Source organism: Spizellomyces punctatus (genome assembly GCF_000182565.1).
Source record: "Spizellomyces punctatus DAOM BR117 chromosome Unknown supercont1.1, whole genome shotgun sequence".
NCBI classification, from domain to species: Eukaryota; Fungi; Chytridiomycota; class Chytridiomycetes; order Spizellomycetales; family Spizellomycetaceae; genus Spizellomyces; species Spizellomyces punctatus.
The window spans coordinates 2168145-2190737 of record NW_015971537.1 but is presented as its reverse complement, the minus strand read 5'-3'; the positions used below and the strand labels follow the sequence as shown (position 1 = coordinate 2190737).

General features: G+C 47.1%; 3 protein-coding genes across 5 annotated transcripts; 1 reads left to right on the top strand and 2 right to left on the bottom strand.

Annotated features, from left to right (window-relative positions):
* Positions 1 to 92: 92 nt before the first annotated feature.
* Positions 93 to 2755, bottom strand: SPPG_00853 (uncharacterized protein). Its single transcript, XM_016749183.1, has 7 exons — positions 2245 to 2755; positions 1999 to 2182; positions 1801 to 1928; positions 1483 to 1734; positions 1198 to 1404; positions 542 to 1123; positions 93 to 475 (listed from the first exon to the last, which is right to left on the bottom strand). Exons 1-7 carry the CDS (start codon positions 2551 to 2553, stop codon positions 344 to 346), a joined length of 1794 nt encoding a protein of 597 aa, XP_016613231.1. The 5' UTR covers positions 2554 to 2755; the 3' UTR covers positions 93 to 343.
* A 177-nt stretch (positions 2756 to 2932) lies between these two features.
* SPPG_00852 (uncharacterized protein) lies at positions 2933 to 17287 on the top strand (the record flags this gene model as incomplete). Its single annotated transcript, XM_016749182.1, has 20 exons — positions 2933 to 4227; positions 4293 to 4386; positions 4456 to 4659; positions 4724 to 4800; positions 4865 to 5104; positions 5167 to 6742; positions 6817 to 8195; positions 8251 to 8734; positions 8798 to 9373; positions 9456 to 10088; positions 10163 to 11401; positions 11461 to 11745; positions 11803 to 12199; positions 12254 to 13038; positions 13115 to 13972; positions 14046 to 14267; positions 14343 to 15739; positions 15801 to 16317; positions 16379 to 16997; positions 17065 to 17287. The coding sequence occupies 20 exons, from the start codon at positions 2933 to 2935 to the stop codon at positions 17190 to 17192; spliced, it is 13005 nt and encodes a 4334-aa protein (XP_016613230.1). The 3' UTR covers positions 17193 to 17287.
* SPPG_08882 lies at positions 17192 to 22435 on the bottom strand. Of its 3 annotated transcripts, none has more exons than XM_016757029.1 (15): positions 22146 to 22435; positions 21979 to 22076; positions 21608 to 21864; positions 21414 to 21512; positions 21259 to 21356; positions 21007 to 21190; positions 20092 to 20937; positions 19454 to 20031; positions 18993 to 19392; positions 18815 to 18929; positions 18538 to 18754; positions 18395 to 18464; positions 18153 to 18335; positions 17643 to 18092; positions 17192 to 17583 (listed from the first exon to the last, which is right to left on the bottom strand). In XM_016757029.1, exons 3-15 carry the CDS (start codon positions 21815 to 21817, stop codon positions 17272 to 17274), a joined length of 3762 nt encoding a protein of 1253 aa, XP_016613227.1. In that variant the 5' UTR covers positions 21818 to 21864; positions 21979 to 22076; positions 22146 to 22435; the 3' UTR covers positions 17192 to 17271. The 3 variants fall into 3 exon arrangements, with proteins under 3 accessions (XP_016613227.1, XP_016613229.1, XP_016613228.1); XM_016757027.1 differs by having other exon boundaries at positions 17643 to 18095; positions 21979 to 22072; XM_016757028.1 differs by having other exon boundaries at positions 21979 to 22072.
* Between the last annotated feature and the right edge of the window lie 158 nt (positions 22436 to 22593).

Below are 22593 nucleotides of genomic sequence, written 5' to 3'. Positions count from 1 at the left end.
TCACGTGATCATCGACGACCTCATCACAGCGCCAGATGCAAGTCCTGGATCTAGAGTGTTTTTCGTGCAGCAGCAGCAGGAGTTTTTGCGTATGGCAAATTCGGGTCTACAGCGCCCAGATGATGCTCAATTTGGTTTTTACGACTTCATAACATGATCAAACTTAAAAATCACTATTCAAACAAATTGGCGTCCTTTGCACATTGAAGAGCACGACGATAGTACTGGTCATTTATGCTCATCTCCATCAGCTAGTTCTAAGTTTAAAACTGATAAAGGGGCAAAAGTTCAGGTTGGTTTATGAGAGCGGCAGCAAAAAACATGTCCAAATCAACAAGGTCGGTTACGCGGTGATCCCTTGAGGTTGCAGCTGAGGAGGTACTTGTTCACCAGCGGATGACAGTCGTGAAAAGGGTTGTTGTTGAATGTGTCCACTGCCACCGGCAAAGTCTTGTTGTCTACTGTATTCGTCAATCTAATAAAGCGTGGAGCAAGTCAGAAATCAAAATCAAGTCTTGTCCCAAAATCAGAAAGCACTTGCCTTCTCCAGGAGCGTTGTTGAATACCCAGGTGAGTAGTATCGCACGATTTCCTCCGGATAACATTCGTTGATTGTCCTGATGTATTCTCCCATTTTTGTGCCCGTCAATGCATTCGCACCTTGCTGAACCGTAACGCTTCCTCTCTCAAGAGCCTGCTGCTGGGCCAAAGTACCGGGCACGCCAGGCGCTGTGCCAGCATAGATGTTTGCAATCTCTTGAACTCTCTGTAATCCCCCGCTAGTCACAAACGCGCGACGAGCAGCAACGTCATGCGGCAGGATTTTGGCAAACTGTCCAACGACATACTTGAGAATATTTGGTGGAGTGCTATGAGGTTGAAGTAGAGGGTCTAGGGCGTCGATGCTCAACGTCTTTTCGAGGATGCATTTCAAGGCTCGTTTGGTTTTGGTTTTTAGGTCCGCTCCCGGGCCACTAGAGCCTTCGTCATTCGAAGGGGATGAACCGGCATTTGAACTGGTAAGTATCTTGAGGAGTTTGGGCAGTACTGCATGATCAGAAAGGGTCTTGGCATGGTCGGGAGAGTGACGACCAATTTGTCCCAGCGACCATGCACATGCAGCCTATTAGAAAAAGCGACTGGATAAATAAGAAAACTATGCATCGTCACATATGTTTGTAATCCATCAGTTGTCACCTTGATGTGCTCTTCATTCTCGACAGTCAAAGCCTGAGTGAGTGGGGGCACTCCCTTGGCGACAATCACGGCCAGTGCAAGAGTTTCTGAGAAAGCAGCCACGTAGCCCAATGTCATTATTCCAGGCAGGCGAGCATTACCCCTGGTTTCGTTGACGTAGTCAACCACAGCTGCAATGCCGCCAGAATTAACAATGAGCTGAGCCAGCTGGTAGCGGCAAGGTTCAGTAAGTAAGATCCTAATTCCTGTATATCAGCTTATCAACGAAGACGACTATGGTCCTACCTCTGGCGTATGCTTGGCAATTTCGCAGATCAAGGTCGCTGCATTCTTCTTGACATATCCATCCACATCCTTTAAGCAGTTCAGCGCATTTGGGAAGATCTCCCCGTCAACAACTGTTTCCGCAAGATCGACTGTGTGCTTTGCAATCTGTGCAAGCGCAGAGCACACCTGCCGCCGGAGCTTTGCATCCGGGTTGGCCAACAGGGGAACAATAATGGGTACTGTATTAGCGTCGACAACAGCCTGAGCCAGCTGGAGATCAAACAAAACGTCAAACCATGCTCATAATGACGGAAGTAACAACATTCGAAGCCCTACCTCTGGCGAGTGCTTTGCAATATCACTCAAAGCTGAAGCAGCAATTCGTCGCAGGGATAATTCAGGTTCCTGGACGCATAGTACAAGTAAAGGTACGGCACCGGCATCGACTACCGCTTGTGATAGATCTGACCATCGAAAAAAGTGCGATGAGGTTGAGATCAACCTTCTATCAGGCTGCAATCAAGTTACACTCACCACCATTGTGTCTGGCTATATACCCCAATGCCCATGCAGCAGACTCTTTGACGCCAGGATCAAACTCTTCCAAACAGCTTATAAGAGCCGTGAGAGCTCCAGAGTCGATTACGGATTGCGCCAGTTCCGGAGAGTGCTTCGCCACAGCTCGAAGAACGAAAGCGGCGGCCTTCTTATAGAAGCGCTGGAAGTTTGAGGAAGATTTCTTAGTTGGCGTCTCATTATGTCAAATCTTTGCTGACTTACATTCTGTTCGCTCAAAGAATAAACCAACTGGGGTAAGATATCTGAGTCCACAACTGCCTGGGCCATCTCCTCATTGTAGTTTGCGAGTCTCCCGAGTGCCAGAGCTGCAGCCTGCTGAATTGCTGGAACATTATCCAAAAGCAGTGGACGGAGCAGCGACATGACGCCCGCGGCTTGGAGCGCATCAATATTGCTTTCTCGGGAAGCGAGATCTGCCACGGTCTGTACAAACATGAGTCTTTCCTTTTGGTATTTCTCAAACACGGCAAACACCGCCCTGGTGTTTGCGGCAGTTGGAGAGGCTGCCATCGATAAATTCTGATCTGGAATTGCAGATAATGGTATGCCGCAGTCGCGCCAGAGTGTCCTTAATTGGATGCTTCACTAGCCGAAGCTGGTTTAATGCGAAAACGTTCACAGAGTGCGGACGATAAGAAAACTATCGTCACCCATACGTAGATAAATGTTGGGTTGCTACTTGGGGTCCACCATCATCGGGGAATTTTGTCGTAGCAATCAAGTGAGGGATTAACAATGATTCAGGGATACTGGGTGTGTCGGACATTTCGCTTACTAAGCAAAACACGCTCGGTAGATCGTCGTCGCATCGTCTCGCCTCGAAACTACACTTGTTTGCGTGGGCGCGCTGCAGTTTGCCCCGTCACCTCGCCTTGTGGCCAACGTCGCAATGAGAGACGCCAAGAGAGTCCATTTGCCTCTCAATGTGGCTCCCGCCGCGATGGGAGACCGGCCGCAGCCAATACTCAAAGCAGGAGCGAGCACAGATCCAACACCCGTCACACTGAATATGGCTCTAAACCATCAGCCTGCCGGAGTATCAAAGATTCAAAAAAACGAAGGAATGCTTAGTGGATTTCTTATGCATCCATCGGCTTTTATTGATGAGGATGAATCAGAGGCACCGCCTCCTCCGGTGCTGAACTGGCCAACTACTGACGGCATACCAACAACTCGCTCTTTCAAAAGGCCTTCTCGTGCCACCATTACAGATTCAGAGGTTAAAATTGAAGGGCAACCAGCGCTTGGGGGCTTGGCTGGTGCTAACTTTGGAGAAGTACCAATGCTTCCCGCTATGGATGCTGAAGGACAACCCGCGCTCCCTAAAATTCAATCAACTGTAACGGAAACAGACGTGCGGCCAGCAAGCGCAGGGAAACCAGACGCATTTCGCCAGTCGTCACGACCCACCAGCTCTATTCAACAAAGAATCGTCAAAAAGTTGCGACGTTCAGATTACATCAAGGCATTAGAACCAAAAGTTATGTTGCCATTTGCGTCTCGGCCTGGGCAGACCCCACGAAAGATTGAGATTGAGAGAAAGAAAAGGCTGTTCTCACAACAAAACATAGGCGACTTGATTCACAATGCTATTGCTCCCATCGGGCAAACCGCCAGCGTCACGCATTTAGAAGATGTCAAGGATAATGCAAAAGACCTATCGAATTCAAAGCTGTCACAGTCGCTTAGTAGTCCTGTAGCATCTACGACTTTTGGGGACTTTTTGCCTTTGGAGATCTTCGACGACACGGAATTTGAGAGCAGAGATCTCCATGAATGGCTTGATATGGAAACATACGGTGTTCAAGAAGAGCCACTCGTATCAAAGGTCGAATCAACGAGATCAAAGGCACAGAGGCAGAGGACCGCTTTCAAAACGGAAAACTCGATCCACTACGCCACAATTCCGGTGCCGGCCAAAGCGTTCCAAGGCGAGACTTGGCGAGATTGTGTTATGATCGCATATAATGAGAGGTCTGGGTTGTGGAAGGTGAAATGGCGAAACTTTAGCGGATGGGAACTCGCGCAAAGTCATGACACAGATGAGACAGAAGAAGAAGAGGAAGAGGACGACGACGAGGAGGAGGAGATCGAGGGTGAGGACCAAGATGAACCCATTGAAACCGAGGGGAGTGGGAGCCGAATGAAAAGTGCGACAAATCGAAGGGAGGCATGGGTTCATCGGTAAGGTTTAATGATGCTCACCTTAGATGGCCGTGGAAATAGTCTTAACGTTCTATCACGGATAGTATCAATCTCTTTTTTCTTGCCGAAGATCCTTTCAATTTTGCAAGGCGTGTTGCTGCCGCCTATAACCTTCGTGAGCAAGTTGCGCGTAGCCTAGTAAGTAGATATCTAATTACGCCTTGGTCCGAGGGGGTTGATGGCTTATCGAGCTCTCTGTTCATGCAGCGATATAACTTTTTTATAGATTGCATGCCCACCGAGCAGTCTATTCAAATACCGGGGTCTCAGCTCTCTCGCATATCTGAGATTGCCATGCAGACAGAGAAGCAACTCAGGCGCACTCTCAGCCAGCCAGCTGTTGACCTGATAATGAATGAAGTCAAGCGAGACTACGCACGGGCTATGAACAAGCAGCTTTTTGACGTCGAGGTAGCTGACGTTCAGTTCGCGCGCTAGATGTACATCGGTTTAATTGTCTGGATGTTCTGAGTAGGTTACGTCTCCAGAAACAAAGGGTGCATATGAGTCTCTATCACTGCCGGACCTGCAACAATCAGAATCTGTACCGGCGTAAGGACAAAGTGAAATCCCATATGCTGTATGTCAATTCATCCTGACTTTATCGTTGCTTCAGGATCCGAAATTGTGTTGTGCCTGCATACGATTACACAAAGCACCAGAAAGATTTCAGTTTTTCGACATTCCTTAGCAGCATAGAGGTCATTCGCACTCTATCCAAGATAAGGATTGAGTGCGACAAGCTCGCGAGTGGGAGCCTGTTTGTTGCGAACATCACGAAAACTGTTCGGCTGGATGAGTTTGAACAGACGCAGAATCAGAGCTTGCAGAACATGAAGGCATTTCTAAAGGATAGGTGAGAACTTCAATACTTGCTACCATAGACTTATTGATATGCACTTAACCAATTTCACTTAGCTGGGTTAACATGCTGAAAACTGCCTTGAGAACCGGCTTCAAGGATGTTGGAAAAGGATGGTACAATATGAGAGAGACCAACTTGGAAGTCTACAGGATCAGCAAACTGAAGAAGTTTATGACTACGGTCAAATTTATCATGCAAGATTCGTTACGGTTTCTTGTTTTGAACTCCCTTGGGGATTACATTCGGCTCATCAGCTCAATCAGCTGCCAAAGAGTCATTGTAAACGGAACCAACGATGTTAAAATCATTGATCCCTTCGTAAACAAAATTATGGCCGGCGAGAGCAGCACGAGAAAGCCCTTATTCATGATTGACCTCGTATTTCGAAACGGCAAGTTGCAGTACGGAATCGACTTTGAGCACTTTGAAAGTGTTATTCTGTCGATTTTTGACAAAGCTCTGTCGACTGTGGAAGGGCTCCCCGAGTTAGAGCCATTGGTACTTGATCAAATGTTTTGGGCGGCGAAGCCCACTTTACAGATACCGCACTCCAGGGAAGTTGGCATTGTGCAGCTCCGTCAACGCCTGGTGCAGGCACTCCGTGACGGCATCTCCCCACTGCAGCAATATCAAAAGCAATATGATCGCCACCTCAAAATGCTGAATTTGGATATTGCTCAGTATGCACAGCAGTACGAGGCCGAGGAACACACTATTGATGAGATGGAACGTGATATTGCGAAGCACTTGCAGGAATGGGAAATTCTAGACAAGGAGATACCTAGTCATCTCTCGCTCGGTTTGTTCTGGGTAAACTGTGAAAGCATTAGAAGCGCTCTCCGCAAGGATCTCAGCAAAGTTGTATTGGACATTCTCAGCAAGCGTAGCTCTCGCCTGGCTCAAAGCATCTCACAAGCCTTTGGTGCCGTCCAATCAAGGCTGAAAGAACGGCCGGTGAAGATCGAAGAACTCACGGAGCTTCGCGAGTACATGCGTTTAATTCCGGAAATTGTTCGAACACAAAATGGTCGCATCAGCGAGATGTTGCATAACTACGAAATTCTGGAAAAACATCGCTATGAGCTTTCAAACGAAGATTTCAGAGCACGATGGCAGGCATATACTTGGCCCATACGAATTGATGAGCTTGTCAAACAAACCGAGTCAGCTCTGGAAGTTGATGAGCAAGCATTCCTACGCAATCTCTCTGCCGACCAAGAGATCTTTAAGGAGCGAGTCCATACTCTTGGCACCATTATTGTCGATTTCAGCAAGCATACGGACCTTGGGCGACTGGCTGACATTGTCTTGGAGGTGCACAAAACGTCACTCGAACTCAAAGAATGCCAGAATCTTGTTGCGCTCTTTAACAGTAGAGAACGATTGTTTAATTTGGAGGTTACTCACTATGATGAGGTCACGCAACTGGGGAAGGACTTTGAGCCTTACAAAAGTTTATGGCTAGCCGCTAATGACTGGACCAAGTGGAGGAATCAGTGGCTCAACGGCAGCTTTCTGGATCTCAACGCTGAAGAGGTAGAAAAAAACTTAATGAACGCCTGGAGAACAATGTTCAAAAGCATCAAACACTTTAAAAACCAACCTGGGTGCCTGGCAGTAGCTACTCAGGTACGCTGCTTGACATTTGCTTTTCACGCATTCATGTACTATTGTGTTTGACCATTTCGAAACCCCTTTCACAGATGAAGGATGAAATGGACGAATTCAAGCCATATCTACCCCTTATTCAAGCATTGAGAAACCCGGGAATGAGAGATCGTCATTGGGAAAGGCTTAGCGAAGAACTCAACATGAAAATTCGTCCTGACAGCAACTTGACCTTGACTGACATTTTGAAGTTGAACCTTCTCGAAAGGGTAGACAGCATTGCAAAAGTTTGCGACACAGCCGGTAAAGAGTACTCCATTGAAGCGGCCTTGGATAAGATGGACAATGAATGGAAGAATATCAGTCTTGAGATCATCTCCTATAAAGATACGGGCACATTCATCATGAAGATCTCGGACGAAGTGATCCGCCTTTTGGATGACCATATTGTTATGACGCAAAGTATGAGCTTTAGTCCGTACAAGAAGCCTTTTGCGGAACGAATTGCCCTATGGGAAAGCAAACTCCGAACGGTCCAGGAAGTGGTGGAAGCTTGGATGGCCTGTCAACGATCCTGGCTTTATTTGGAGCCGATCTTTAGCAGCGACGATATAGTAACGCAACTTCCCGTCGAAAGTAAGCGCTTTACTACAATGGATAGAACGTGGCGAAGAATCATGTCACAAGCAAAGCAAAGGCCTGGAGTCATTGAATTTTGTAGCGACTATAAGCTCTTAGACTCCTTCAAGGAGTGCAATAAGCTTCTGGAGCTGGTATCCAAAGGTCTATCTGCGTATCTGGAGAGCAAGCGTATCGCCTTCCCCCGATTCTTCTTCCTTAGTGATGACGAACTGTTACAAATCTTATCGCAAACGAAAGATCCAACCGCGGTTCAGCCACATTTGCGAAAGTGTTTCGAGAATGTGGCCAGCTTAGAGTTTGCGGAGGACAATTTGATAATAGCCATGTATTCCGCAGAAGGGGAAAAGATCATGCTGGCAGAGCCTTTCTATCCGAAAGGTCCTGTGGAAGATTGGCTCTTGCGCGTTGAGGATCAGATGCGTCGTAGCGTGAAGAAAGTTATTATTGATGGGCTGGCCTCCTATCACCTTAAGCCACGTACGTCCTGGGTTTTGGATTGGCCTGGGCAGGCTGTTATTGCTTGCTCGCAAACCTACTGGACTCGGGAAGTGACGGAAGCATTGAAGGCCGGGCAAAGCGGCGTCAAGTCTATGTACACGCGTTTACTTGGTCAGCTCGAAGGTTTGGTTGGTTTGGTAAGAGGGGAGCTGTCGTTCTTGTCCCGATTGGTGTTGGGCGACTTGATTGTTATCGACGTACACAGCCGTGACGTCGTCAAGAAACTTATCGACGCTGGAGTAACAAACGAGAATGATTTCGAATGGATAAGTCAGCTGAGGTATTATTGGGAAGAAGATGACCTTCGAGTGAAGATTGTGAACGCAAACTTTCGGTGAGTACTCACCGTTTTAGACCCTTCGATATGTTTCTAAATAACTGGTCTTTAGATATGGCTATGAATATCTCGGTAACACCGGTCGTCTTGTCATCACACCCCTTACCGATCGTTGCTACCTGACTTTAAGTGGAGCTATGCACTTGGGTATGGGTGGGGCACCAGCCGGCCCTGCAGGCACTGGAAAAACCGAGACTGTCAAGGACCTTGCAAAATCATTAGCCAAACAATGCGTGGTCTTCAACTGCTCTGATCAGTTGGATTACTTGGCAATGGCAAAATTCTTCAAAGGGCTGGCAGCAAGTGGGGCCTGGGCATGCTTTGACGAATTCAACCGGATTGACATTGAGGTCCTCAGTGTCGTCGCTCAACAGATTACCACCATACAGAAGGCTGTCGCGTTAGGAGTAAACAGATTTATGTTTGAGGGTGTGGATCTGCCCCTGGATCCCACGAATGCCATTTTCATTACCATGAATCCCGGATATGCTGGACGTACTGAGCTTCCTGATAACCTGAAGGCTTTGTTCAGACCGGTAAGCTCAAAGAAATGTATTTCAGCAAACAGTGATCTCACAAGAAACGTTGGTCTTTTGTAGGTTGCTATGATGATTCCCAACTACGCCATGATTGGGGAGATCTCTTTGTTCTCCTTTGGTTTCAGCAACGCCAAAGTGCTTGCAGAGAAGATGGTTGCGACATTCAAGCTCAGTTCCGAGCAATTGTCATCTCAAGACCACTACGATTTTGGAATGCGTGCTGTCAAATCCGTCATTTCAGCTGCTGGAAACCTCAAACGCGAGCAACCAAATGCGGCGGAAGACATCATTATGCTTCGAGCCCTGATGGACTGTAACTTGCCCAAGTTTCTCGCAGATGATGTTCCTTTGTTTAATGGAATCATCAGCGACTTGTTCCCTGGCGCGGAACTACCCAAAATAAATTACGGAGACCTGCTCCAATCGCTCCATGCGACGTGCGAGAAACTCGGACTCCAGGCCGAGGACTCTTTCATCAATAAATGCATACAGCTGTACGAAACTACTGTCGTTAGACACGGGTTAATGCTGGTCGGACCTACTGGAGGCGGAAAAACGAGTTGCTGTAGAGTGCTTGCAAAGAGTCTGAGTGCATTGCAGGGTAAAAAAGCGCCCAATGGAAAAGAGTTTCAAAAAGTAAGACATGCAATTGGAAATGGAGAATATCACAAAGGGAATCGTTGACTCGGTTCTTTTCTTATCTCTTTTCTGCAACCAGGTCCGAGTTCATGTGCTGAATCCAAAGTCAATCACAATGGGTCAACTGTACGGTGAGTTTGACCCGCAAACCCACGAGTGGTCCGATGGTATACTTTCCGCTTTGATGCGCGAGGGTGTCGAAGACACGACTCCAGACAAAAAGTGGTATGTGTTTGACGGGCCTGTTGATGCTGTCTGGGTGGAGACAATGAATACTCTACTCGACGACAACAAGAAGCTGTGCTTGACAAGCGGAGAAATCATCAAGATGGCTCCTACACAAACAATGATGTTCGAAGTGCAAGATTTAGCTTATGCTTCTCCGGCAACAGTCTCCCGCTGCGGAATGATATATATGGAACCGGAAGCTCTTGGCGTGCTGCCGTTAGTAAAAAGTTGGCTAGCTAGCCAGGAGCAGCATCTTCCTAGTCAGCTTGCAAGCGTTTTCCGGATTACTGTCCAGCCCCTCTTTGACTTCTGGTTGGAGAGAGGCCTGCAGTTCTTGCGTAAAAATCTCAAAGAAGCTGTACCCACGACGAACGGCCATCTAGCGACGAATCTGATGAAGATTTTCTACTGCATGATTACGCCCTTCATGCAAACGGAGGTCGAAGTTCCAGGAGGTGGAAATGCAAATGCCGCAACTACACAGGTAGTGTACCACACAGCAATCTGTTCCTCTACATTGCGCCTACACACTTTATGCTCATATGGTGCTGACCACAGGCAGATGCATTGGAGAGATTCGTACAAATGATTGAGCCCTTCTTTCTTTTTTCATTCGTCTGGTCAGTGGGAGCGACTGTGGACAGGGAAGGCCGCAAGAAGTTTGATGCGTGGATGAAGATACAAATGGCTGAGCGACCGTTGGGCACACCTTTCCCGGATAAGGGCCTAGTTTACGACTACATTTTCGATCAAGAGCAAAGCATATGGATTGACTGGATGTCGTTCGCCCCCGAATTTCAGATGAATCCGAAGCTCAACCCAAGCGAAGTAATTGTGCCAACTATCGACACAATACGGAACACGTACCTGTTGCATCTCCTGCTCCATCATGGGTGTCATGTTCTGACCACTGGGCCCACCGGCACGGGGAAGACCGTAACCATTCAGGATAAACTCATGCGAGGAATGGACCAGACATTCATGCCACTCGTCTTCAACTTCTCAGCGCGCACCAGTGCCAATCAGACTCAAGATCTAATTGACAGCAAAATGGAAAAGCGACGAAAGGGTGTTTTTGGCCCGCCGGTCGGAAAACATTACATTCTGTTTGTCGACGATCTCAACATGCCCGCTCTCGATATATGTGGAGCACAACCTCCTATTGAGCTCCTACGTCAATGGATGGACTGTGGAGGATGGTATGACCGAAAGAATGTTGGGAAGTTCATGGAGATTGTCGACATCACGTTTGCTTGTGCAATGGGTCCTCCCGGAGGTGGTCGAAATCCGGTAACCCCGAGGTTCACACGGCACTTTAACCTTTTGACCTTTGTGGAGATGGATAACCCATCACTGCAACGCATTTTCAGCACAATTTTGGGATCCTTCCTCAATAGGTTCAACCCGGATGTACAAAAGCAGACCGATCCCATTGTTGCAGCATCCATTAGCATCTATAACACAATTCGCACCGAATTGCTACCTACTCCGGCAAAATCGCATTATACGTTCAATTTGCGGGATCTGGCCAAGGTCGTCTTAGGTGTCCTCAGCGCAGATCAGAAGACTGTGACGACCTCTGCCGACATAGTTCGCCTTTGGGTGCACGAATGCTTGCGAGTGTTTCAAGATCGATTAGTGGACTCAACCGATAAGAGTTGGTTCCTTTCTCTCGTAAAGCAGTCCATGAACAGTCATGTTGGAATGAATTATAGTGAGGTGGTTACTACAGAGCCGTTGCTGTACGGCGACTACATGACCCCAGGGGCAGACCCAAAGGTCTATACGGAGATCAAGGTATGCATACCGTCAGCTTCATGAGTGTGTATAACAAGACTCCTGACGACAACCTCTAGGATATGAAGCGATTGGTGAAACTAGCGGAAGAGTATCTCGATGACTATAATAGCACTACAACAAACCCAATGCGGCTCGTGATGTTCTTGGACGCCATTGAACATGTCAGTCGAATATGTCGAATCATTCGTCAACCGGGAGGACATGCCCTACTGCTTGGTGTAGGCGGTAGTGGGCGACAAAGTCTCAGCAGATTAGCCACCTTCATGGAAGAGTACGAGATTTACCAAATCGAGATCACCAAGAGCTATGGTCAAACAGAGTGGAAAGAAGATTTGAAAAAGGTAATCACATTTTGTCACGGTGTCCACAACGTTAATCCTAAAAGATGCTGTGGGTAGATTCTCTTCTGGGCTGGATTAGACGCAAAGCCCACGGTTTTCCTGTACACGGATACGCAAATCATCTCAGAGAGTTGTTTGGAAGATATCAACAATCTGTTAAATAGCGCGGATGTACCAAACATCTATACTGGGGAAGAAATGGATCGCATCCTCAACGCCATGAGACCTCTGGCTAACGACATGGCTATTACACCCACGCGCGAAAACCTCTTTGCACTCTACATCAGTCGTGTGAAACAGAATATGCATCTGATCATTTGCATGAGTCCAATAGGCGACGCATTCAGAACACGGCTACGTATGTTTCCCAGTCTCGTTAATTGCTGTACAATTGACTGGTTTTCCACCTGGCCCGAAGAAGCCTTGCGGAGCGTCGCAGCGAATTCTATTGCTGGTAAGTCATTCCTTCTTTCTCTTCATCTAATACCAAATTGACGTTGCTCTGCAGAAATCAACGATTTGGGCTCTGAGCAGGTCATTGATGGGATCGTGAATCTATGTGTGGTAATGCACGAGTCTGTACGCGAGCGATGCGTGCAGTACAAAGCTGAACTGAACAGAAACAATTATGTGACGCCAAAATCCTACCTCGAGCTTTTGGGCTTATACAAGCAGTTGCTTGACAAGAAGAGAAACGAATTATTGGCTCTTCGGAAGCGTACCGCCACAGGTCTGGAAAAACTACTCAACGCAACCAAAGAAGTAGAGATATTGCAAGAAGAGTTGGAAGCAATGCAGCCCATGCTTCTGCAAACCAGTCAGGAAACAGAGTACACGATGAAAAAGATTGCGGTGGACAAGGTGAAGGCAGAGGAAATACGAGAAAATGTTGTTACGGAGGAGGCAGCCTCCAACAAGAAAGCAGAAGAAACCAAGGCTATTGCTGATGATGCCAAGCGAGATCTGGATGAGGCTCTACCTGCTCTTGATGCCGCGCTGGAATCCCTCAACTCCCTATCTAAGAACGATGTCATTGAAGTCCGTTCAATGCAGCGCCCTCCAGAGGGTGTAAAGCTTGTCATTGAGGCCGTCTGCATCATGAAGGGCGTCAAACCAAAGAAGGTCGACGGCGATAAACCTGGAAAAAAGATTGATGACTACTGGGAGCCAGGAAAAGCCTTGTTGGCGGAGCCGCAGAAGTTTCTGGACGGCCTTATTAATTTCGATAAGGACAATATTTCTGAGGCAACTATTCAGAAAATTAAACCGTACATTGATTCACCGGATTTCCAGGTTCGGAGTCTCATCAATATTTTTGATCGACGGGCGGTCATCCTTTTCTAATCAATCTTGCCTTCGTACGCCTTAGGTTAGCGTTATTTCTCGCGTATCAAAAGCAGCGACTTCGATGTGTGCCTGGGTTAGAGCAATGGAAAAGTACTATTGGGTCTCTCGTTCCGTGGCTCCAAAGCGGGCCCGCCTACAGGAGGCCCAACAGTCACTCGACGCTACGCTGAAAGTGTTGGCGGAACTTAAAAAGAAGATGAGAGAATCGGAAATCAATATCAAGGAAATGGAAAAGAGATACAGTGAATCTGTTGCCAAAAAGGAGGAGCTATCCCGGAAAGTGGAAGAATGCAACGTAAAACTTTCTCGGGCTGGCAAGCTCATAAGTGGTCTAGGTGGAGAAAAGCAGCGGTGGGCCTTGACAGTCGATCAATTGGACACCAAAATTAGCAACGTCATAGGAGATATTTTGTTGGCCGCAGGAGCTATCGCATACCTTGGACCGTTCACAGCAGAATATCGGACGAAATTGATCAACGAGTGGACGGGGTCCTTGTTGCGGCTCAAGATCCCGCATTCGGAGAGCATATCCTTGTACGATGCCCTCGGAGATCATGTGAAGTTACGGGAATGGGAACTGAGTGGGTTGCCGAAAGATTCTCTCAGCAGGGATAATGCTATAATCGTCCAGAATTCCCGACGATGGCCATTGCTCATTGATCCCCAAGGTCAGGGTAACAAGTGGATTCGGAATATGGAGAAAGCGAACAGCCTAGATATCATTAAATTAACTGACAAGGACTTTTTGCGGACGCTGGAGAACGCCATCCGCTTCGGAAAACCAGTGTTATTAGAAAATATTGGAGAACGACTTGATCCTGCTCTGGAGCCAATTCTGCTAAAGCAGACCTTCAAGCAAGGAGGCAACACAGTCATTAAGGTGAAAATAGTCTATGTGATGGTGTCGTTTACCTTGGGTCAGCAGACACTGACTGGAGACTGGCTCAATGTAGATCGGCGACAGCATCCTTCCTTACCATGACGATTTCCGCTTCTACATAACAACAAACCTCCCTAACCCTCTTTACTCACCCGAAATCAGCGCAACAGTAACGCTGCTGAACTTCACCCTCGCGGCTAGTGGACTGGAAGATCAGTTATTGGCCATCGTCGTGGCAAATGAGCGGCCTGATTTGGAAGAAGCTAAAAATCAGCTGACAATAAATAACGCCCAGGTAAAGTAAAGCTATGGATTGTTGGCAACTCATTGGAATTCCGTGCTAAACAATTGCTGCTGGAAAATGGGTTAGATGAAGAAAGAACTCAAAGATATTGAGGATAAGATTCTATACTTGCTGTCATCTGTTCAGGGTAGTCCTGTCGACGATGAACGCTTGATTGACACGCTAGGTGCCTCGAAGGAAACCTCAGAAGAGATTCAACGCAAGGTAGCCGCCGCTGAACAAACTGAAAAGGATATCGACACTACGAGAAATAAATATACACCGGTTGCCGTCCGGACACGCATCCTTTTCTTCTGCATCACGGAGTTGGCGAACATCGATCCAATGTATCAGTACTCTCTCAACTGGTTCATGAATCTCTTCGTGTCCGCAATTACCCACTCGGAAAAGAGCGATGACATCGATCAGCGTGTTGCCAACGTCAACGAATACTTTACATATTCGCTGTTTTCCAACGTCTGTCGGTCGCTATTTGAACGGCATAAGCTTCTCTTCTCATTTTTACTGATCATTCGAATCTTGATGAATGGAGACAAAATTGATGGAGATGAATGGAGATTCCTGCTTACCGGCGGAACCGGTAGCGACAAGAAGATGCAGAATCCGGCACCTGACTGGCTCGCTGGAAACACTTGGGCTCAGATACAGAGTTTATCAACTTTACCGAATTTCAGTAATTTTGAGCAGGATTTTGCAGAGTTTATCGAAAGCTTCCGGATGATATTCGATAGCTCGCAACCGCACAAGGAACCTTTGCCGGGGAGATGGAACAATGCTTTATCTGCCTTTCAAAAGTTACTCGTTCTTCGATGCATCCGACCCGATCGAATAACGTCGGCTGTACAAGACTTCGTTGCGACTCAGCTGGGCGAGCGCTTCATTGAACCTCAAACGTCTGACTTACTGGCACTGTACAAGGAGTCTACTCCAATTACTCCTCTCATATTTGTGCTTTCTCCTGGTGCCGATCCTGCCAATTCTTTGTTCAAATTTGCAGAAGAGATGCGCTTCAGTAAGAAGCTGAACTCCGTTTCATTGGGACAAGGGCAAGGTCCACGCGCCGAGGCATTGATAAAGGAAGGCATGGAAAGAGGCCTCTGGATTTTGCTGCAAAACTGTCACTTGGCTCCTTCTTGGATGCCTACTCTGGACCGTATCATTGACGGCATGACTCCGGATAAAGTGCATCGAGACTGTAGGATTTGGTTAACCTCGATGCCAACACCAAAGTTCCCTGTGAGCATTCTACAGAATGGGGTGAAGACGACTGTGGAGCCGCCTAACGGTATCAAAGCAAATTTACTTCGAACATATGCTACATTTAATGAGGACTATCTGAACTCCTGTACCAAAGCGAGAGAATGGAAGAAATTACTTTTTTCAGTATCATTCTTCCATGCAGTGGTTCAGGAGAGGCGCAAGTTTGGATCGCTTGGCTTCAACATTCCATATGAATTTACAGAGTATGTCTTTTCATATTTATTATGCTACGCAACTAGCTCTAATATTGTCTTCATCCAATAGTGGTGATATGCGCATTTGCATTCGCCAGCTGAATATGTTCCTCGAGGAATATGAAGAGGTTCCATTCAAGGTGTTAAAGTACACTGTTGGAGAAATCAACTACGGTGGACGAGTTACGGATGACTGGGATCGGCGCCTTATCATGAATATACTGGAAGACTACTGTAATGCCAAGGTTCTGGAGGACGGGTACAGGTTTTCGTCAAGCGATCTCTACTATTCCATCCCGGCGGACAACTACAATGCATATAGAAACTATATTCGAGGACTACCGATTGAGGAAACAACGGAAGTTTTTTCGATGCATGAAAATGCAAATATCACCTTTGCCCAGAAGGAAACCTTCACCTTGTTTGATACCCTTCTCGCTCTGATGCCCAAAACGAGCAAGAGCGCAGGGGCCAAATCGCGTGAGGAGCAGCTCACAGATACAGCAATGTCAATTCAAAGCCGGGTTCCGAAACCTTTCCCCTTGGATGTTGTTCTTACGAAGTACCCGATCGAGTACAAAGAATCTGTGAGTAGGCTTCATTACGATGCTGTAATGATGAGCACTGTTTGACCTCAGCATTTCCTAGATGTCGACAGTGCTTATTCAGGAAGTTATACGCTACAATCGGCTCCTTGCGACAATTCATTCGACCTTGGTTGAGCTCATGAAGGCACTGAAGGGATTGGTTGTCATGTCCGAGGCATTGGATACAATGTGCAACAACATCTACATCAACCAAGTTCCCCTAGTGTGGGCAGCGAAAGCGTATCCATCCCTAAAATCACTTTCTTCATGGGTGATTGATCTAGTTGCACGATGTGATTTTATTCAAAAGTGGATTGACAACGGTATACCAACGGTATTCTGGATTAGTGGATTCTTTTTCCCGCAAGCATTCCTGACCGGGACATTGCAAAACTATGCGAGGAAATACGTAGTATCAATTGATGTCCTAAGTTTTGACTTCAAAGTTGTCGACATGAGATGGGAGGACATCCACACGAAACCGGGCGACGGATGCTACATCAGGGGACTATACTTGGAAGGTGCACGATGGGATGCTACAAAGCGAACGCTATCGGAGAGCAGACCCAAGGAACTCTACACTGAAATGAGCGTGCTATGGTTGCTACCAAAACCTAATCGAAAGAAACCCGAAGCAGGCATTTATGACTGCCCTGTATATAAAACGTTGACACGAGCAGGTACAGTTTCGTTCACAGTATAGTTTACCAAGTCGCTGACACTCGTCACTGACAACTGCATCCGTAGGCACTCTCTCAACGACCGGGCACTCTACCAACTATGTTTTGACCATAGAAATGCCAACAGACATGCCCCAGTCGCATTGGATCAAGCGTGGCGTCGCATTGGTCATGTCTTTGGGCTCAGGGTGGTAGCGGATGAGAATGTTTGTAATGTAATTTGTAAATAGATTCGACGAATTGATGTAAGGCGACGCACTGATTAAATACAACCTCAATGAAGACCCACAGCGCTTGTCATTTCTTGAAGAACGATATGTCTATACTTCTTCTCCAAGTCTCCCATGTACATTAGGTATTGTCCCGTGCTAAACAAGGCCCCAACGTGGTGCCCTTCGTTCAAAAAGGTGATCAACTCTTGCTCCCTTGTCGCGCGCAACACATGAGATGCGTTATGGCGGAGGAGAGAAATACAATAGTACACTTGATAATCGATGCCTAAAGCCATACAGAGTAGAACGTAATTGGCGATTTCGGAGAGTGGAAGCACGTTCCAAAATAATTCTCGAAGCCAACGTTGACATATCTTCAGAAGCGTAAATGGTACCATCACCGTACGCAAATTACAAGCGCTGTTATTCTTACCTGGCTTGGTGTACATCCACTGAGGGTGAATGCAGAAAACACGCTGGGAAGCTCTGTCTCAAGAATCCATTCTATCAAATGACAGCATGTCGAATATATCAACGGTATCTCAACCCGGTCTCCAGTTGAAGGTGTACATCCATACGATCGCTGCGGCCAGACATACATGGACGGCATAAAAGTAAGAAAGCCTATAGCGAATTCCGTCACCGTGGACACATTTCCATCAGTGAGGATGTACATGGTGGATAAGAACCAGTCAAATCCGTTAAATCCCGTGTCAGCGCTGCCGAGCATCGGTTGTGGGATGCGGTACGACTTGAGCATGCTTCTGCAGCGCTGCAGCAAATCCGTCAGATCTTGATGCACCGCTTCTTCGGACTTCGAAGGAAGGTATCGCATAGCGTAACGAGTCGCTAAACGAACACCTATTATGTCGCACTCTGTAACCTTCTTGAACAAAATTTAATTTAAGCCGAGGGTAACGCCTTTAGTAAAGCTTTTCTCTACCTCGCAGGTGACTTTCACATTGCCATCCGGCCCTATGCCGTTTGGCAGCAAATTCCAGCCGAACGCCGCCCTTTTGGATTCCGGTAGTTTTTTGAGAGCCCGCTGAATTTCTAGCAAAACAGAGCCCAATCCCAAATAATCGGCACTGAGGGCTCCGTTCCTAATAAGATTCCATGCTGTTTTCTTTATACCAGATGCATCAGCTTAACCTTCAAGAACGTCAGCTTACACAGGGACCTCACCTGCATGTCGCTTAGTGCGATATCAGTCGGGCTAGTATCGAGTTTGAATGCGGCTTCCCGTAGTTCTGAACTGTATTCGATAGGTGAGACCGTTAGTCTTCTATGGCCCAGATTCGACTTTATGACCTTTAGTTATATCATACCATGCTCGTAGCGAGGCTACTGATTGTATAGTTCTGTCCGGCATGTATTGCTTTGGGATAGGAAACTGGGTGACCATACAGGTGGCTCTGCTCAAGGCTTCGTGCAGTTGCGTGGGAGGTAGGATGCGTTCCTCTGGTCCGCCGACTGCGTAAGTGGCTACGAGTATATGTGTTCTCAATAGAGTGGCTTCGTCGATGACGCATGTGGATGTTCCATCTATTTATCTCATTTAGCGGCGCGCGATGTGAGCGAATGATCCGAAACCTGAGCACCTACCAGTATGGGCAAATCTCTGCATCGCAAGAAGAGACTCTTGGAATTTAAAATATGACTGTAAGAGAATAAAGGAATCCAGGGACGAGGTCAACAGCTTCAGAATCCTTAATCCGATCTTCAGCGGGGTTAGAATCCACTAGCGTGTTGTTTGCAACCGGTTTATTTCGATGCAACTTACCAAATGTGACTCCTCAATAACATCAGCCGGTCCGTCGCCAGCATGGTTGTCAGCTTTGCCTAATATGATGCAGTTCATAAGATAATGCAATGTCTCCTTTCCCATCGCTTTTCCATGTTCCGCTTCCAATATGGCAATCAAGCCGGGGAAAGATGCAAATGCTTTCAACAAATTTGCGATCATTTTCTTTGTAATGTGGTCATCCAGGGGCTCCGCATGAGGTATTGCCGTGTCGAGAGAGCCGTCGTATTCCAGTACGGCCCACAAATCGGAAAAAAAGGATCTGATTAATCCCGTCGCATACAAGGCCTGCATTCCTGGTTTTGTTGTCGATATTTGCGACACTAAAACCCCATAACCAAACTTTTCGCACTTGCTGACTTGCATCTTCTTTTCATATCTGCGCAATTCAAAAATAAATGGCACGAAAGGTGGACACTTTGCAATAGCATTCAACCTACCTATGAAACATATAGGCAACGCATGGCACCATTGAGCCACTGAGTTGCAAGAGCAGAACACCCTTTGGCGTTCCAGCAAAGTTCAGCAGATTATCAACGGCAATAGCACTCCACTCCTTTCGCAACATCGATATGTCTGCGTGTTGATCATTCTTCCACTTTGCATCCTCAAGTGTTTTTGCCAGTACCTCGTGCAGCTTGTACTGCTGTAAGCGTCGTAGTCCATCACACGTTCGATATAACTGACGCAGGAAAAAGACATAAGCTCCAACCAACTTGATGAATCTCGGTGAGGAGAAGGCGGTGGACACAGTTTGTTTTACTAATGCAACTACGGCTTCCAAAAGGCTCGTGGGATTGGGGTTTTTGTGCACAGGAAGACTAGTGTCGGCGTTGTTATCAGAGCAAACGTTTCCACCTTCCATCTGAAGAACGAATCGTCGACCATCGTCCGTCGCTACTATATTGGACAGAGTTTCGGCTATGTCAAGTAGAGAGCCTTCTTCTAGTAGCCGTGTTCCTTTCTTCCCTTCAGTCACTAGTCGAAGGGGTTCGATCAACTCTTGCAAGATATCATTCTAAGTGTTATGTCCCAGTTCAGAAAGAATCGCGCATTCAAGATGGGCGTCGAATCTTACCTTGAACAACCTCTGATCGCACTCCTTGTCAATTACAGTCACGTCCTTTAGTAATCGACTAATAAATTTGGACAACTTCAATCCTTCGACGTCTTGGTGCTTGTCAATGTCTTCCTGCCCATTGACACTAAGACCAGCTCTTGAACAATGGCACATAAGTTTAATCAAGATCTTTGTGAACCCGCGAATAGAAAGAGAAATTGAGGTTCCCTCCCCAAACTCCAATTCCGCATTTGTTGAATCTGTGAGCAATCCAATGAGAGCCGGTCCGCCACTCCCCAACAGTCCCTTTTCCACTCGTATAGGAAAACACTGTCTTCCTCCATCGAAAACTGATAATTTGCTCAGAACAACAAGCACATGCAGGAAGTGTGCATACTTTATATCATCCATAATAATTTTCTTCCGCAGGGCCAGGTCATCTGGATCCTCCGTCGCTTCCACGTCCATTACAAGGACTTCATCGGACGCTTGGGCCAGAGCAGATGCAGTATGCAGCAAAGTAGCGGCATGCCCGAGGAACTGAGCGGCAAAATTCGCTAGCAGACCGGTCTCCACGAACGCCGAAATGACCTGCGACCGTCCGAACTGGCTAATCATCCATTTTTCAAACCACGAGGCTCGTGTATCAAGAATGCTCAAGTAATGCAAAGGTGTGATGTATAACGCACTAGTATCTGTGGTCGCATCAATTATGGCGGAAGGAAAGGTACCAGAAGGTTTTCCTGGTGACAACGACGGGCTTAGAAGCTGGAATGTAGCTATCATGATGTCTTTAATGTGAGATTCAGGATAGCGGATCCAGCAGGACGTGATTTCCTTCTGGAATTGATTCAAGAGCCTAAACTGCACATGTATGATGAAGGAAGTAAGATCCTTGTCGAGTTTCAATCCCATACCAGTTCTAGAGCTAACCTTCCTCAGTGTGAGTTTCACTTTTGGGTCCTCAATAAGCAATCCATCAGCAATTTTGCGGTGTGGTCCTGTGGTGAATGCGTTCTTTAGATGCATCACCAGACATAGATAAATATCTCCTGTCATATGGGGCGGTGCCGCCTTGAACGCTCTGGCCAACACTCGTAAACCGACAATCACAACCCTGGTAAGAGGAAGATAGCTCGCATACAATTTTACAGACGTAGCGTTAACAAATGTTGCATGGCCTACCGTGGATCAGCGTCGCTCAAGGCAATGGCGAGACCTTCCTTTGTATCTTTCCAAAACTCTCCGCATAACAGGTCTGCCGATGGATACGATGCAAGTCTCTGAAAAGGGAAATAATTAAGTCTCAGATTTACAGATCTCAAACCCATGGAACATACGTGAATCGCGGCCACTCGGGTGTCGACCGAGTTATGCGCCAGCAAATTCGACGTCACCGTGCGAATATCGTCTAAAGCCGGCGAATGCGTCAAGGAGAGGTAAAGAAATCAAAACCCAGGTTAAGGATAACTATCATCTTTGTTAGAATATTTAATAGTAATGACTGAGCTAGCGGAGAAAGAATGAAGGATATTGAGCCACAAGTGCTGTCATTCGTTGAATTGCTCTGAGTGGAGAAATCAAAGCTCGCCCGCCTGTTTTCAGAAGTGCGTGGCTGCCAGGGCTCTTCGTTTCTTGCAGGAATGGCATTCAAAGTGTTCTCAGAATGCAAAATGTCGGTCACAGTGGCCGCCGCTTCATCAGTGACTTCTGCAACCAATGCGGCATAGTCCGGCGAGGTCATAATCTGTTCCACGACGGCAGGGACAACTCTTTCTAGATTTGAAGCAACTGGATGCAGATGTACTCTTAAACATTAGTCTAGACCGAAGGAGCTGTGAAAACCTGTTTTTGCTCCAAGGCCGGCCAATTTTCCCTGCCTCCTCTCTGGTGGGAAACTCTTACCAGCGGAATCCTGCGTCAAGCGAAGATGGGTTTCCAATGCTGGGGAAATGAAAGCATCTATTCGACGCTGCAAATGCCGTACGAATGCATATCGCTGTCTTTAAATATGTCAATTTGCTATGAAGAAGAACGCCAGGAATTGACCAGAATGTCCGTAGAAAACGCACGTGGAAATTCTCGTCCAGCCTTTCAAGGCCCACTAAAGCATCCAATCGTCTCCCCTTAGGTATGCTGCTAGTAGTAGCAAGGCATCTCCTCACGAATTCAACTGTCTCTCGTTTCGACACGTTTATGCTATTGGGTTGCGAGGTCATGGCATTCTGAGCTGCTACCATTCTCAGAGTCGCATCTCCAACAAGACCGCCTGGCAGATACTCGCTGCTTGCGGCAGCTTTGTCCGAGTCCCTTCGACGAAAGGGGGTGAACATTCGCCAAACCCTTCGTGGGCAAAAAAGGTCGCCTTGAAGAACGGTGAAGGAATCGCCCTCTGGCGGATGACCTAAGGCGCGTCGCGTCGTCCTAAAAGCGCGACTGCCAACCACCAACGCATCCCATCTTCCTCCAACGCTTCAAGCAGATATCTGGTTAAAGAAGCAATATAAAGCAAAAGATATT